The sequence below is a fragment of the Cebus imitator genome, unplaced genomic scaffold (genome assembly GCF_001604975.1).
Source record: "Cebus imitator isolate Cc_AM_T3 unplaced genomic scaffold, Cebus_imitator-1.0 Scaffold819, whole genome shotgun sequence".
NCBI classification, from domain to species: domain Eukaryota; kingdom Metazoa; phylum Chordata; class Mammalia; order Primates; family Cebidae; genus Cebus; species Cebus imitator.
In genome coordinates this window covers 109404-126714 of record NW_016108134.1, presented here as the reverse complement: position 1 = coordinate 126714, position 17311 = coordinate 109404, and the positions used below count along the sequence as shown (strand labels likewise).

Genomic DNA, 17311 nt, shown 5'->3' with positions numbered 1-17311 from the left:
AAGGAATGGCAGTTTCTTGCATGACCCTGCTTTCAGCTTAATTATTTTCCTTTTGGGATAGTGAATTGGGGTCGTGAGACTTTATTCTCCTTTCACAAGAGCTTATTAAGGAAAGATATGAAAAAAGAATGCCACTTGAAGGGCATGGCCAGGAGTAGAGTGGCAAGAAAGAAAGGTCATTCTAGATGGGGCATGGTGGCTAACTTTGGGAGGCCAAGGCGGGCAGATCCCCTGAGGTCAGGAATTTGAGACCAACCTGGCCAACATGAGGAAACTCCATCTCTACTAAAAACACAAAAAATAGCCAGGGATGTGGCAGGTGCCTGTAGTCCTAGCTCCTCAGGAGGCTGAGGCAGGAGAATCACTTGAACCTGGGGTGGGGGCAGAGATTGCAGTGAGCTGAGATCATGCCACTGCACTCCAGCCCGGGCGACAGAGTGAGACTCTATCTCAAAGGAAAAAAAAAAAAGGGAGAGAGAGAGAAGAACTATGCAAATTCTAACTTAGGGAACAGCAAGTTACAGCTGAGGGCCACAGCCAGCCTGCAATCTGTTTTTCAAATACAAATAATGATAATAAAACTAAAAGAAAATAGCCAGGTGTGGTGGCATGCACCTGTAGTCCTAGCAATTCAGAGGACTGAGGTGGGAGGATCGCTGGAGCCCAGCAGTTTGAGCTTGCAGTGAGCTGTGATTGTGCCACTTCACTCCAGCCTGGGTAACAGAGCAAGACCCAAATAAATAAATAAATAAATATTTGTTGGAAGAAGGAAAGATTTAGAGATCTTTTCTCCCAAATTCTGCAACTGGTCGGGGTTGGTCCGATAAACAAATAATGTTTTACCCTCTATGAGACTTTGGGACTCTTAACTTCTTACGACTCTGCAGTCATAACCAGTGAGTATCATCTACTGGGGGAAAAGGAAGGTATGTGGAAATGACTCCTCTGGAAACTTCAGACACCAACACAGATGCCCTAAAGGCCGGTTTATCCAGCTCAAAACCACAGGGTTTGGAAGATTTATTTTGGCCCCAAAGGCACTTCCTAATCCTCAGGCAATGTGAGGTAACTTACAGGGCATTTCTTTGTTAGGTTGGCTGATTCCATCATCCCAAAGGTGATCAACAATAGCTAGGCAGAAAAGGTACAGCAAATAAAGGAAAAGCAGAACCATGTGTCTGATGGCAAAAGAGGGGAAGCAGTTCACTTTTCTGATAGCAATTTCATGAGTCAGCTGACTTGAGATACATACGTCAACTCTCATGAGATTTCTTGAGCTAGGAAGGTAGTTGGCTTACGGCACAGTACGGAGCTTCTACGGCTGACTGGTGTGGGATACCTGTGCCACAGGAATGCAAGGGCCATTGCTTCTTCCAGGTATGTGTGACCGTAACAATGACTGAGTCTTAATCTATCCCCCAAACAGGGGCCACTTGGTTCAACAATTGACTATTTTCTCCTCCTCTTTCTTCTGCTCTGAACCCTCTCACCTTTTCCCTTTGGACTGTGGTTTCCTTCCTGACCAGCCTATTCAAAATATGCTCTCAAATATCCCTAAAATGTTCTTTACCCAATCTAGTAGGTTGGGTTTTCTTTTGTTTCCTTTGTTTGTTTTGTTTTGTTTTTCGAGACGGAGTCTCCTTCTGTTGCCAGGCTGGAGTCCAGTGGCACAGTCTTGGCTCACCGCAAACTCTGCCTCCTGGGTTCAAGCGATTCTCCTGCTTCAGCCTCCTGAGTAGCTGGGATTAGAGGCGTGCACCACCATGCCCAGCTAATTTTTGTATTTTTAGTAGAAACAGGGTTTTACCTCTTTGGCCTGGCTGGTCTCAAACTCCTGACCTCTGGTGATCTGCCTGCCTCGGCCTGCCAAGGTGCTAGGATGACTGGCATGACCCACTGCACCCAGCCTCTAACAGGTTGTTCATCTTCCTCTTGGCGAGTTTTGTTTTCTAATTGATGTCCTCTCCTTCCTGATAACTTCTGCAACCTAGCCCCACCCTGACTTTCTTCCTTTTTCTCTTGCTACTGTGTCTTCTTCCTCCTTTATCATTTTTCTGTGATCTACCATTATCAAGAAAATTAATGATAATTTTATTATTAATTTTAGAGGTCATTATATTAACTGAAATAACTCAGACACTGAAAAACAAATACCTCATGATCTTGTTTATCAGTGGGAGCTAAATAATGTGGACACATGGGCCCAGGGAATAGAATGATAGACAATGAAGACTGGGACAGCTCAGGGAGTAGAAGGGGAGTGGAAAATGAAAAGTTACCTAACAGATATGATGTAGCTCATTTGGATGATGGATACTCTAAAAGCCCTGGCTGCACCACTATGCAATCTATGCATGTAACAAAATTACACTCTTATCCCATAAATTTATACAAATAAAATAATAACAGCCAACACTTTCAAAAACTCACTATGCATCTCTCATGTATTGATCTGGTATTAATCTGTTGAATCATCACAGTAGGCTGGGGTGGGGACACTCTCTATCTTCATCTTACAGATGAGAAAACTGGGACACAGAGAGATTATGTTATTTGTCCAACACCACACAGCTGGTAAACAAATAACAGAGCTGGGATTTGAACCCAAACCATCTGTCTCCAGATCTTTACTATAATGCCCTGCCCACAGGATTCTTCCTGGGGTCTTCTGTTTTTCTACTCCCCCTCCCCATAGGAATCTCATAATGCCATGGCTTCTCCCACCATCTCTGTACAGATGAAATCCCATTCATCTTTCCAGCTCCAGATGAATTAACATTATTGATAGTCGCAATATCAATCAAAGCTTACATTTATTAAGCAGCTACTTTAGCCTGGCATTAGGCTTAAATTGCTTTACATTGTCACACAGCATCTCCGCATTCTAGATAAGAAATTGCATCATAGAGAGATATATGAATTGCTCATAGCCTCACAGTTGTTCTGCTTCAGAGACAGCTGATAGACAATAAGTTCTATTGAAATAATACAAGCTACCCTTAAATTCAAATGTCATGCCTCCCTCACCTTTGCGACCCCTAGCATAGCATCTTATATGTAAGAGGAGTCTCAGTGTATGTGGAATCAAATATGAAAGAAGCCTGCTTTCTGGCAACTGGAGACAGAGTCCTCAACACTTCTGAGGTGGATTATTAGTGAATTTCGGTTATCCAGGAACTCTTAGTCCGTATCACTGGATGGTACAGACAAGGGCGATGATAGGAGCATTGGGTCAAGAATTAGGATTCTAGGGTTGGGCATGGTGGCTCATACCTATAATCCCAGAGCTTTGGAAAGCCAAGCAGGAAGATCGCTTGAGCCAGGAGTTCGAGACCAGACTGAGCAACATAGCAAGACTGTGTCTCCACAAAACATCTTTTAAAAATTAGCCATGCTTGGTGGCATACACCTGTAGTCCCTGGAGGCTGAGGCGGGAGGACTGCTTGAGCTCAGGAGCGCAAGGTTACAGTGAGCTGTGATTGCATCACTGCACTCCAGCCTGGGCAACAGAGCTCAGATGATAACAGAGGCAGCTAGCCAGAGCAATTAGGCAAAAAGAAAGAAAGGAAACGCATCCAAATCAGAAAGGAGAAAGTCAAATGGTGACAGAGGCAGCCAGCATCAATGGAGGGCTTTCTGCCTGACATTGTGCTCTACAGAGTCCCGTGTTTAAGTCAGCTCCAAAAACCCCACAAAGTAGGTCATATTGCCATCCTATTTCATATAAGGAAACTTAGAGAAGTTAAGCAACTTACCCAAATTTGTCCAACAAGTGTACCAGCCACTTAACCCCAGGGGACCTGTTTCCTCATCTAGAAATGAGTCAGTGGATGATTTCTAAAGTTTCTTAGAACTCTGGGATTCTGACACACTGATGACTGCAGAAACCGAAACTGAAGACAGGTGCACAAATTAGTGAGTACAGGCTTGCTGGCTGAGGACTAGTTTTTTTTTTAATTATACTTTAAGTTCTGGGGTACATGTGCAGAACATGCAGGTTTGTTACACAGGTATACATGTGCCATGGTGGTTTGCTGCACCCATCAAGCTGTCATCTACATTAGGTATTTCTCCTCATGCTATCCCTCCCATCCCTTGACAGGCCCCAGTGTGTAATGTTCCCCTCCCTGTGTCCATGTGTTCTCATTGTTCAACTCCCACCTAGGAGTAAGAACATGCAGTGTTTGGTTTTCTGTTCTTGTGTTGGTTTGCTGAGAATGATGGTTTCCAGCTTCATCCATGTCCCTGCAAAGGACATGAACTCATCCTTTTTTATGGCTGCATAGCATTCCATGGTAAATATGTACCACATTTTCTTTATGCAGTCTATCATTGATGGGCCTTTGGGTTGGTTCCAAGTCTTTGCTATTGTGAACAGTGCCACAATAAACATACGTGTGCACATGTCTTTATAGTAGAGTGATTTATAATCCTTTGAGGAAACAGGATGGTGCCCAGACTGCCTGCATTTTAGGAACAGGTAGCACTATTCAACCATATGGTTTATCAGTTGGCCCTGTGAGCTGGTCATCATTTGGGCAGGTGTAAGGTTTGTGTGGCTGCTATACATTCATGTTTACACAAAAGAAGAAAGGGCTGGGCACAGTGTCTCACACCTATAATTTCAACACTTTGGGATGCTGAGGAGGCAAGACCACTTAAGGCCAACAGTTCAAGACCAGCTCAGAAAACACAGCGAGACCCAATCTCTACCCCAAAATTTTTTTTTAATTAGCCATGAGTGGTAGCTCATGCAGGTAGCCTAGAAGTTCAAGGCTACAGTGAGCTATGATTGCACCACTGAACTCCAGCCTGGGCAACAGAAAGAGAACCTGCCTCAAAAAAAAAAAAAAGTGGGAGGAAGAGGACTTTAAAGGAAACATCAGCCTGACATTAAGCACAGCTGAGACTATTCAAAATGTTCTATGAATGCAATTGTGTAAGTAACTGATCACAAACCAGACCTGGCATCTTCTTGGGGAAAGAGCGAGAAGTCTGGGAAGATAAATAACAGCCCCCCAAGGATGTCCACATCCTAATCCCTGGAACCCTTGAATATGTTACCTCATATGGTAAAAGAGAATTTGCAGATGTTGATTAAGCTAAGAATCTTGATATGGGGGTAGTACCCTGTTGGAAACAGGTTTGTAATATCGGGAAGAGTCCACACTGAGACAATGGATCACTCAGCAAGGCTAGTTTACTTCCTGCAGAAAGGGTGCCACTTGACGGCAGTCTTGCCACAAGAGGACACCTGCACAAGGAGACAGAGACCTTTATAACTTTCATAACCTGACACAGTCACCCTACTGCTGTGTCCAGTTCCATTGGCCAGAACAGGACCTCACATTCTATGCTTGACCCGATTGGCTAAAGAACTTGGAAATTTACTGAATAGATAAGGGAAAAGGAGATGAGGAAGAAGACCAAGAAAAAGAGGAAGCTAGTCAGGAGAAGGTCAGGAGGGTTTCCAAATAAGGAATGGCATGCACCAGGGTTTGGAGCTTGCCCAGTCCTATTCAGACATGCTGGAGCAAGTCAGCATAGCTGATTTAGAGAATATATATATACATGGGTATATGTTTATGCTAATAGCAGATGATGGCCATAGGGCAAGAGATTGTAACTCCTCATAATGTTAATAACTTTGAAGAAGAATGTTAATAACTTTGAAGAAGAACTTTCCCATCTCTCACATACCCTGAATTTTCCAAGGGGGCCTAATATAATAATCAGAAAGGTCCTCTTAAGAGGGAGGCGGAAGGTCAGGAAGAAGAGAAGATGCGATGCTGCTGGATTTAAAGAAGAAGGAAGGGTCCATGAGCCAAGGAATGCAGGCAGCTTCTAGAAGCTGGAAAAGGTAAGGAGACAGATTTTCCCCTAGAGCTCTCAACAGGAATCAGTCCTGCTAACATTCTTGGTTTTCACCTAGAGAGGCTGATTTAAGACTTCTGACCTCCAGAACCGTAAAAGAATAAATTAGTGCTGTTTTAACCTACTACATTAATGGTAACTTGTGATAGCAGCAATTGGAAATTTATACAGAGGGATCCAAAAAGATTTAGATTGCTTTCATTGCCAACCTTGAAGACGCACACAGCTAGCCCCTAGGGCCTTTTCTCCTAAATCCTGCGATTCATCTGCCCTGCCTGAAACGACCAAGTCACATATCACTCTCTACTGGACTTTGAGGCTCTAGTGAGATCTCGTGAGCAGCATCTACTGGGGGAAAAAGGACAGGTCACTGTCACAATAAACATGCCAGTCTACAGTGTCTACAATCTGAACAGCACTTCCCTGCATGCAGTGCCCTGTGAGATTTCTAAAAGAGAGGCCATGTGGTAAAATGGGTTATCAGCTAGAATCTAGAACCCGTGTTTAACCTCAGCTCTGCCACTGACTAGCCCCAGTGAATGGGCCAAGTTCCTTACCCTGTCTGTGCCTCCATTTCTTAATCTGGAAAATGGGGATGATGCCAATAGCACTTTCCTGCTAAAGTCTTTACAAAGCTGAAGTAAGTTCACTTGTGTAAAGTGCACAGTATGTAGTAAGGGCTCATTTTATCTTAGACATTATGGAAGTAGAGTTGAGACCTTTGCTTAATTCCCCCACAAAGGAAATTTTCTCTCCAAGACATTAGTGAGCAATGAGGAGTGAGTGTTTAAGTTAAACAGAAATCCTGGAGCTCAAAAATGCAATTGACAAACTAAAAAATGCATCAAGTGTCTCAACAGAAGAATTGGTCAAGCAGAAGAAAATTTATCAGCTCTAAGGTTATTTGAAAACACAGTCAGAAAAAAAAGAAAAAATGTTTAAATGCTAATGAGATATAGAAAATAGCCTCAAAATGGTAAATCTAAGAGTCACTGACCTAAAAGAGGGAGTGAACAAAGAGGTAAGTATAGAAATGTAAACCAAAAATAGAGTTCTCAGCCCCCGGACCATCTGAATGGACCCCTCCTCTGAGCAAGGGCATTCTAAAGCTAAGCTGAAAAACTGGCTCAGGCCATGCTGGGAAGTGAGAGGGAGTGGGACATGCCTCTTTATACACTCCTCCCTTTTGGAATTACTGATAATTCCAACAAACTCTTTAAGTCTGACAAGAAACATTTAATTCCAACAAACTCTTTAAGTCTGACAAGAAACATTTACAGTCTATTCTCTCCGAAGCCATTACCTGAAGGCTTCACCTGTGTGATAAAACCCTGGTCTCCACAACCCCTTTATCTTAACCCAGACATTCCCAAGTCTTTAGGTAATAACTTAATTCTTTCAACAACTGTCAATCAGAAAACCTTTGAATCTGTCTATGACCTGGAAGCCCAACTTCCGGTTGCCCCGTGTTTCTGGACAGAACCAATGTATACCTTACATGAATCTGATTGGTGTCTCATGCCTCCCTAAAGTGTTTAAAACTAAGCTGTATCCTGACCACCTTGGGCACGTGTTCTCAGGATATCCTGAGGGCTGTGTCAAAAAAATCTCTTCAAATATTTTGCAGAGTTTGACTCTTTTTGTCACAGAAGGTTTACTCAGAAAAATAATGACAGAGAAGTTTGCAAATCTAGAGAAAGAAATTTATATCCACATAAAAGGTCCAAGATCACCAAGAACATTCAATTAAAATAAGAACACCCTAAGGCATGTAATAATTCAACTCTCAAAAGTTAAGGACAAAGAAAGGACCCTAAAAGCAGTGTGAAAAAAAGAAACAAATAACATGTAAAGAAGATCCAGTATATCTGGCAGCAAACTTTTTAGTGGAAAACTTGCAGGACAGCAGAAAGTAAGATATATTCAGTGGTATCGAGGTCTAGTTTTTTGGGTTTTTTTGTTTTTGTTGAGTCAGAGTCTCGCTCCGCCTCCAGGCGGGAGTGCAGTGCCTCTATGTAGACTCACTGCAAGCTCTGCCTCCTGAGTTCAAGCCATTCTTCTGCTTCAGCCTCCCAAGTAGCTGGAACTACAGGTGCACGCTACCATGCCCAGCTAATTTTTGTATTTTTAGTAGAGACAGGTGTCACCATATTGTCCAGACTGCTCTCGAACGCCTTATCTCGTGATCTGCCTGCCTCAGCCTCACAAAGTGCTAGGATTACAGACGTGAGCCACTGAGCCCGGCCGAGTTCTAGTCTTAAGAAATGAAGAGTGATGGAGATGGTTGCACAACACTATGAATATACTGAATTCCACTGAACTGTACACTTAAAAGTGGTTGAGATGATAAATTTCATGTTATGTGTATTCAATCATAACTTTCAAAATGGGGAATACAATCAGTAAGCAAGGTCGATTTTACTGTCACATTAATAGGCAAGACATAGGGATGCTTGCATTATATTTTATTCAGAAAAAGTCCCACCTGCTCCAAGTCTCACTCTTAGCCATCAGCTGCCACATCTCCTCCCTGCTGAGCCTCATCTGGGCAGCCACAAGGCCCCTTCCCCACCTACTCTGGACTCAAACTCAGATCTTCTCTCAATCCTTCCAACCCCAGTTCTTTATCATGCACAGGAATCAAATAGTTCACTCTCATCTACACTCATGACCCTATTTGGTAGACAAAGACGCTTTTGTTACCAGGGCCCACTTCTTAGGGGATAACCAAAGTTGCAAATCAGGTTGTGAGTCACCAGACCTGTATTTCAACCAGTGCACACCACAAGACCACGATGGTTGTTTATACTGAAATATTCCACACCACTTGTAAATAATCATTGCCTGGAACCAGTTCCTGGGACACTCCTGTCAGCCCAGACCTTGCTTGCGGACCCCACTGACCTCAAAATTTAGCAGCTAAAAGGCTAATGCCTGGTGCATCAGAGATGACCTCCAATGTTTATTCTGGTTTGTCAATTCCTGCACCTTACCAGTTGTTAAATATTTTTAAGACCATTTTTACAAATGGCAAATAATTCTATAAATAAGTATTCTAGAACCACGCAGCTGAGCCCTTCTCAGATTCTTGATAAACGGGAGCCATAACAGAATGAAAAGAAGGTACAGTGAGAACAAGTAATCAGAGTGATGAAGGATTTATTAGGAAGATGAGAAAAGCAGTCCATCTGTCCAGCATCTTTGGGTCTTTGCAGAAGCAGGAGCATGACTGATGACACCACCTGATGTTGGAAAGGCCTGGGAAAGGGCAAAGCGCTCTTTACCAGCCACAATAGAGCCAGCCTGAGCAGACCACTTTCCAAAAAGGCAGAAATAGTATCCCCCACCTAAAACGTGTTTCTAGACTCTTGCTGATCTCTTCTAGGAAGGAATAATTTGATTCTTCTCCACTTGGATCTGAATGAGCTTGTAACTTGCTAGTAACCAAGGGAATATGATAAAAGCAGTGCTGGGTGACTTTCAGGGATGGGTGTCAAGAGGAGATGCAGCCTCATTGGTGGGACACTCATGCTTAGAGCTTCGATGTGCCGTGAAAGCAGCCTGCTTCAGGTCTCCATGTTGGAAGGAAGCCCAAACAAGCCCACACCCTCAGACAACAAGTGAAGGGACAGCAATGCCCAGCTAGTTCTCAGCTGTTGCAGCCTCATCACTATCTGACTACTTCATATGAGACCTTCAAGCTAGAAACACCCAGCTGAGCCCTTCCCAGATTCTTGACCCACAGAAACCAAGAGTGATAAGCAAACAAAAGTTCTTTTTTCTTTGATTCAAGAGGTATATATGCTTGTCTGTTACATGGATATTACATGCATAATGGTGAAGACTGGGTTTCTGATGTACCATCACTCAAATATTAAGCATTATATGCCATAGGTAATTTTTCAACCCTCACCACCCCACATCCTCTCCTCTTTCAGTGGCTTAAAACAACATTTTGTTGAGTATGAATATCTCTTAAAGAACTAAAAACAGAACTACTGTCAGATCCAGCAATCCCACTACTGGTCATCTACCCCTCACCCCCAAAAAAAGTAAGCATTGTGCTGGGCACACTGGCACATCCCTGTAATTTTAGCACTCTGGGAGGTTGAGGTGGGTGGATCACTTGAGGTAGAGTTCAAGATCAGCCTGGCCAACACAGTGAAACCCCCTCTCTACTAAAACTAGAAAAATTTGCTGGGCATGGTAGCCAGCATCTGTAATCCAAGCTACTCGGGAGGCTAAGATAGGAAAATCGATTGAACCTAGCAGGCAAAGGTGACAGTAAGGCAAGATCTGGAGCGACACTGCACTCCAGACTCAGTGAACAAAAAGAGACTCTGTCTCAAAAAAAAAAAAGTCATTATATCAAAGAGACACCTGCACTCATATGTTTATGGCAGCAGTGATCGCATTAGCCAAGTCATGGCTATTGCAAAGTCCCCAGAGTCTGTTGTCTCCATCTTCATGCCCAGGTCTGTCCATTGTTTAGCTCTCACATGTAAGTGAGAACATACAATATTTGATTTTCTGCTTCTGACTTAGTTCACTTGGATAATGGCCTCCAGCACCATCCATGTTGCTGGTAAGGCCATGATTTCATTCTTTCTTATGGCTGCATAGTATTCCATGGCGCATATATACCATATTTTCTTTATCTAGTCAAGTGTTGGTGGACACTTAGGTTGGCTCCATGACTTGCCTATTGTGAATAATGTTGCCATAAACATATGAGTGCAGATGTCCTTTTGATACAATGATCTCTTTTCCTTTGGGTAGGTACCTGGCAGTGAGATTCCTGGGTCCAACCGTAGTCCTGTTTTTAGTTCTTTGAGAGAGCTCCATACTCAACAAAAATGTTTTTGTAAGCCACTACATTTTATGATTTGTTACACAGTGATAGATAACTAACACACAGTCCTTGGGCAATTTCTTTGAATCATTCCTCGATTGTTTCATGTCTCTCCCTTCTGTTTCCCATCTGTTCCAGCCCTTGTCTTTCTGCTGAGCTTGTTTGGAGCTGTGATTCAGAAAACCAAAGGTGAGTGCTCAGAGCCAGAAGAGAGAAGGTGTGGACCAAGGGCTGGACCTAGGGCCGCCCACGTTCTCCAGTGGGCTAGAGAAAAGTGCCTGTTCTGAGAGTGAGATTTGGGAAGGCTTGCTCCTGTGTTTTATTATTGGTTTGCTTAATTGATCATTATATTAAACATGAATAGCCTTTCATTTATCTTTTTTTTCATTTGTAATTTGTCTGTTTTTGCTAACCACAATGGGTACAACGTGGAGCTAGAACAGTAAATAAAACACACAAAGTCTCACGAAGTAGACATCCTAGTTGAGAGACAAAGCAGTGGTAATCTTTATCATTCTGATCATAAACAGTCAACATATAATGAACAAGATCATTTCTGTTTAATGTTACTCCCCCGGACTCTCTCACTAGATTCTGATTCATCAGGTCTAGGGTGGTTCCTAAGAATATATTTTTTTTCTTTTCTTTTTCTGAGACAGAGTCTCACTCTACCACCCAGGCTGGAGTGCATGGCACCCTCTCTGCTCACTGCAAACTCCACCTCCCGGGTTCAGGCAATCCTCGTGCCTCAGCCTCCTGAGCAGCTTGGACTAGAGGCACATGCCACACTGGGCTAATTTTGCATTTTTTGTAGAGATGGGGTTTCACCATAACACCCAGGCTGGTCTCCAACTCCTGGCCTCACACCATCTGCCTACCTCAGCCTGCCAAATTGCTGGGATTACAGGCATGAGTCACCATGCCCACCCTGGAATGAGTGTTTAGTGGGTACAGAGTTTCAGTTTTACAAGATGAAAACAGTTATGGAGATGGTTCCACAAGATATGAATGTATTGAATTCCACTCAACTGTGCACTTAGTAATGGCTAAGATGGTAAATTTCATGTTATGCTCCCATTACCATAATCTAAAAAAAAAAGAAGACATTCATGAGCAAGGTTGATTTTACTGACCCATTCACAGGGAGGATGGAGGGGTATTTGCATTACAGGGCATGCCACATTTCACTGCAAAAAATTTCCATCTGCTTCAAGTCTCGCTTTATAGCCACCAGCTACCACACTTCCTCTCTGCTGAGCCTCCCCAGACAACCCCAACTCCCCTTCTCAGAGTTCTGGAGGCCATAAACAGCCTGCCTGAGGTTGCCATGTTGGAAGGAAGCCCAAACTAGCCCACGCCCTGAGACTACATGAAGGGACCACTTGTGCCCACCCTTCTCCAGTATGACCTCATCTTAGCTTGATTACATCTGTGGAGACCCTGCTTCCAAATAAAGTCACATCCTGAGGTTCTGGGTGGACATGAGTTTTAGGAGGGCGCTATTTAAACCAGTATACTCAGTATGGTGAGGTATTACGTCCTGGAAAAGGTCAAGAGTAGACTTTCAGAACTAAGCATAACCTGGGCAGGAAAGGAAGGAAAAAAAATGAGTAGCAGAGAGTATCATCTCCCCCTGTCCTCCCAGGAGAATTGTGCACACTTAGTGGGTGACTATTTTGCTCCACTGAGTACAATACCACCTCTTCTATATACAAATGGCCAACAGGCCAGGCATGGTGGCTCACACCTATAATCCCAGCACTTTGGGAGGCTGAGGCAGGTGGATCTCTTGAAGTCAGGAGTTCAAGACCAGCCTGGACAACATGGTGAAACCCCGTCTCTACCAAAAAACACAAAAATTATCCAGGTGTGTTGGTGCACACCTGTAACCCCAGCTACTCAGGAGGCTGAGACAGGAGAATCACTTGAACCCGGGAGGTGGAGGCTGCAGTGAGCCAAGATCACACCTCTGCACTCCACCCTGGGCAACACAGCAAGACTCTGTCTTTAAAAAATGGCCAAGAAACATGAAAAAAATGCTCAACATCACTAATTATAAGAGATATGCAAATCAAAACCAAAATGCAATACCACCTTACTCCTGCAAGAATGGCCATAATCAAAAACATCAAAAAATAATAGATGTTGGCTTGGATGTGGTGAAAAGGGAGCACTTGACCTTGTTGGTGGGAATTAAAACTAGTACAACCACTATAGAAGACAGTATGGAGATTCCTCAAAGAACTAAAAGTAGATTACCATTTGATCCCCAATCCCACTTCTGGGTATCTACCCAGAGGAAAACAAACCATCATACAAAAAAGATACTTGCACAAGCATGTTTATAGCAGCACAATTCACAGTTGCAAAGACATGGAACCAGCTCAAATGCCCATCAATAAACAAGTAAATAAAGAAAATGCGCCGTGTGTGTGTGTGTATATATCTTGTCCATGGTACGTGTGTGTGTATATGTATATATCATGGAATACTACTCAGTCATTAAAAGGAACAAAATAATGACATTGGCAGCAACCTGGATGGGATTGGAGACTATTAATCTCAGTGAAGTAACTCGGGAATGGAAAACCAAACATCATATGTTCTCATTCATAAGTGAGAGCTAAGCTATGAGGACGCAAAGGCATAAGAATGACACAATAGACTTTGGGGACTCGGGGGAAAGGGTGGGAGGTGGTGAGGGAAAAAAGACTACCCATTGGGTACAGTGTACACTGCTCAAGTGATGGGCGCACCAAAAGCTCAGCAATCACCACTAAACAACTTATTTATGTAAACAAGAAATAAAACAAAAAAACGAAAAAAAATACCACCTCTTCTGCCCAGACTTCCTGCTTAACTATTAAGTTAAAAAATGGGAGCAGCTGGGCGACAGCTTTTAAAAGACAGGAGGAGAGGAGCAGGAATAGATGGATAAACCAGAGGCTGAGCCTTGGGAGCTTAGAGTCAGGTCCTAATCCATTTGGGGATGGAATGGGGCATATCAGTGGGATTACAGGCACCTGCCACCACACCCGGCTAATTTTTGTATTTTTTAGTAGAGACAGGGTTTCACCATGTTGGCCAGGCTGGTCTTGAACTCCAGATCCCAAGTGATCCTCCCACCTCAGCTTCCCAAAGTGCTGGGATTACAGGCATGAACCACTTCACCCAGCCCTCTTTTGTATATATTCTGTGGTGGTTTTGAGAATAACACACTTATATTGCATCAGAAATGTCTGCACTAAAATTAATTTGTTTAATGCCAACCCCAGTCCTTGATCATGCACAGGAATTCCACTTTTTCCTGTAATTATGGTTCGGTAGCTCTAATTTTTTAATGTGCTGAGATCTCACAAGAGGAAAAGACACAGGCTTCCTCAGCCTTCAGAGGACCTTGCCCAGAGGCAAGGCCTAATTATTATTTATTTTCATTATTATTATTTTTAAACAGAGTCTCCCTCTGTCACCCAGGCTGGAGTGCAATGATGTAATCTGGGCTCACTACAACCACTGCCTCCCGGGCTCAAGTGATTCACCTGCCTCAGCCTCCTGAGTAGCTGGGATTACAGGCATGCACCACCACACACTGCTAATTTTTGTATTTTTAGTAAAGACGAGGTTTCAGCACGTTAGCCAGGCTAGTCTTGAACTCCTGACCTCAGGTGATACGGAGGGGTGGCTTAATTATAACAGGAGAGCTTGTGGCCCCAGTGCATTTAACCTGTCTGTCTTCTCCCTGCAGCTTCCTGTCCCCAGTGCCCTGAAAATGCTTCCTGTGTCAATAATACTTACTGCACCTGCGACCGGGGATATATTTCTGGATCTGGACAGAAACTATTCACATTCCCCTTGGAGATATGTAAAGGTAAAGAAGTATTTTTTTTTTTTAAGAGACAGGTTCTCACTCTGTTGCCCAGGCTGGACTGCAGTGGCATGATCAAACCTCACCATGGGCTGGGCATGGTGGCTCAGGCCTGTAATCCCAACACTTGGGGAGGCCAAGGCAGACGGATCACTTGAGGTCAGGAGTTTAAGACCAGCCTGGCCAACATGGCAAAATCCTGTCTCTACTAAAAGTACAAAAATTAGCTGGGCATAGTAGTGGGCACCTGTAATCTCAGCTATCCTAGAGGCTGAGGCATAAGAATCACTTGAACTTCGGAGGCAGAGGTTGCAGTGAGCCAAGATTGCACCACTGCACTCCAACCTGGGTGACAGATCGAGACTCTGATCCAAAAAATAAATAAAAATACTCACTGCAGCCTCCAACCCCTGGGTTCAAGGCTTTCAAGTAACTGTGACTACAGGCATACTACCACACCCCGCTAATTTTTTTTTTATTTTTTGTAGAGAAGCAATCCTCCTGCCTCAGCCTCCCAAAGTGCTGGGATTATAGACGTGAACCCTGCACCTGGCCAGTGGTAATTTACAAGTCGTCCAGAGGCATGAGCGAAAGGGAGGCAAAATGGGGGCTGTTTTGGAAATTTGGTGGTTCATTTAAGATAGTTTCTTGTTTCGGTCGAGCACGATGACTGACACCTATAACCCCAGCAATTTGGGAGGCTGAGGTGGGCAGATAACCTGAGGTCAGGAGTTCGAGACCAGCCTGGCCAACATAGTAAAAACCCATCTCTACTAAAAATACAAAAATTAGCCAGGCATGGAGGCATGTGCCTGTAATCCCAGCTACACGGGAGGCTGAGATAAGAGAATCACTTGAACTCAGGAGGCAGAGGTTGCAGTGAGCTGAGATTGCTCTCCTGCACTCCAGCCTGGGCAGCAGAGCGGAACTACCTCTCAAAAAAAAAAAGATAGTTTCTTGTATCATTTCACGACATCCCTCCCAGTGTTTCCTGGGATCCCCTCCCAAATAAAGTGCTTATGCTTATATCCTTGTCTCAATGCCTGCTTCTTGGAGAATCCTGCCAAAGTCAATGAAGAAAGCAAAAAACCAAGGTAAGCATGACCTAAACTGATTTGTCTTGGAAAGCTGGGACAGACCTTGGGGGAAAGAGCACAACTCCTGACACATAATAGATGCTCAATAAATCTTTGCTGAATGAATGACGTGATTCCTTCTTTGTGTTCCAGATATTAATGAATGTCAACCACCCTTTAGTGTATACTGTGGGGTAAATGCTGCGTGTCAGAATGTCGAAGGAAGTTTCTACTGTCACTGTGTCCCAGGATATAAACTCCATTCTGGGGAGACACAGTTCAAGAGTTCCAGCGAAAACACCTGTCAGGGTAAGAACATTTCTATCTTCCTGCCTTCCTCTTTTTTTTTTTTTTTTTTTTTTTTTTTTTTTTGAGTCAGAGTCTCACTCTATTGCCCAGGCTGGAGTGCAGTGGCATGATCTCAGCCTCCGCCTCCTGGGTTCAAACGATTCTCCTGCCTCAGCCTCCCAAGTAGCTGAGATTACAGGCATGCGCCACCATGCCTGGCTAATTTTCTTGATCCACCTGCCTTGGCCTCCCAAAGTGCTAGGATTTCTTACAGGCAAGAGTCCTTCCTCATTTTTTATTGAATCTAACATCAGAAAAGATGTTCTTGTTGTGGGGCCAGGATACTTTTTTATTTTCTGCAGGGAACTAGAAGAAAACAAAGGAAAAGAGGAAGTTCAACTCGAGGGAAATAATGGGGTGAGAAAGGGAACTGTAGTTTGGAGATGGAGGAAGTGATAAGGTGATGATTGAGACCACATTCTTTGAACTGCAAGGAAGTGAAACTCACTCAGGCTAACAGGCAGAAAAGATGGGTTTATGAAAAGGATGTGTGGCCATGCCCTGCAAGGACAGGAACGCAGCTGGGCTTCTGGAATTATCCTTGGATCTGCTCCTTCCTTCTCTTTCACTGCAGGCTGGCTTTCTCTGCTTCCTAGACCCTAGGACAGAAAATATGACCACCAGCTGGGAGGGATGACTCACGCCTGTAATCCCAGCACTTTGTGAGGCTAAGGCAGGCAGATCACTTGAGATCATGAGTTCAAGACCAGCCTGGCCAACATGGCGAAACCCCATTTCTACTAAAAATAGAAAAATTAGCCAGATGTGGTGGTGGGTGCCTGTAATCCCAGCTACTAGGGAGGCTGAGGCACAAGAATCTCTTGATTCCAGGAAGTGTAGGTTGCAGTGAGACGAGATTGTGCCACTACACCCCAGCCTGAGTAACTGAGTGAAACTCTGTCTCAAAACAAAACAAAAAAAAAGGAAAGATGCCCACCAATCACTCCAGATCTTACCATTTTTTTTGCCCCAACCAACCAAAGAGAGGTCAGTTGACTCTCTCAAAGACCCCACTGGAAATTCTTCGGGAATGAACAAATTGAGCCAGTTTGAGCCCCATGTGCACCCTTGGCTCTGTGTCCAGGGAGAGGTGCTGTCGTATAAACATGATCACTCCCATGGAAAACACTGATGGGAAAAGTCTGTATGAGAAAAGAGATGAGAGTTGGCAGATCACCCACGAGATATTGGCTACTGTTGGGATAATAAGAGAAAGACTTTTATTTTTCAGAGATGGGGTCTCACTCTGTCACCCAGGCTGCAGTGCAGTGGCACCGTCATAGCTCACTGCAGCCT

At 43.8% G+C, this 17311-nt stretch overlaps 1 protein-coding gene across 3 annotated transcripts in view; it reads left to right on the top strand.

The window, feature by feature from the left end:
- Positions 1–1206: 1206 nt before the first annotated feature.
- Positions 1207–17311, top strand: part of ADGRE3 (adhesion G protein-coupled receptor E3) — a 51606-nt gene continuing 35501 nt past the window's right edge. Inside the window, exons 1-4 of one of the 3 annotated variants that reach the window (XM_017520250.2) lie at positions 1207–1377; positions 10865–10915; positions 14472–14594; positions 15821–15976. In XM_017520250.2, coding sequence (XP_017375739.1) covers positions 1353–1377; positions 10865–10915; positions 14472–14594; positions 15821–15976 — 355 coding nt within the window. In that variant the 5' untranslated portion in view covers positions 1207–1352. The remainder of the gene's footprint in view (positions 1378–10864; positions 10916–14471; positions 14595–15820; positions 15977–17311) is intronic. The other 2 variants (XM_017520253.2, XM_017520251.2) reach the window with 2 other exon arrangements.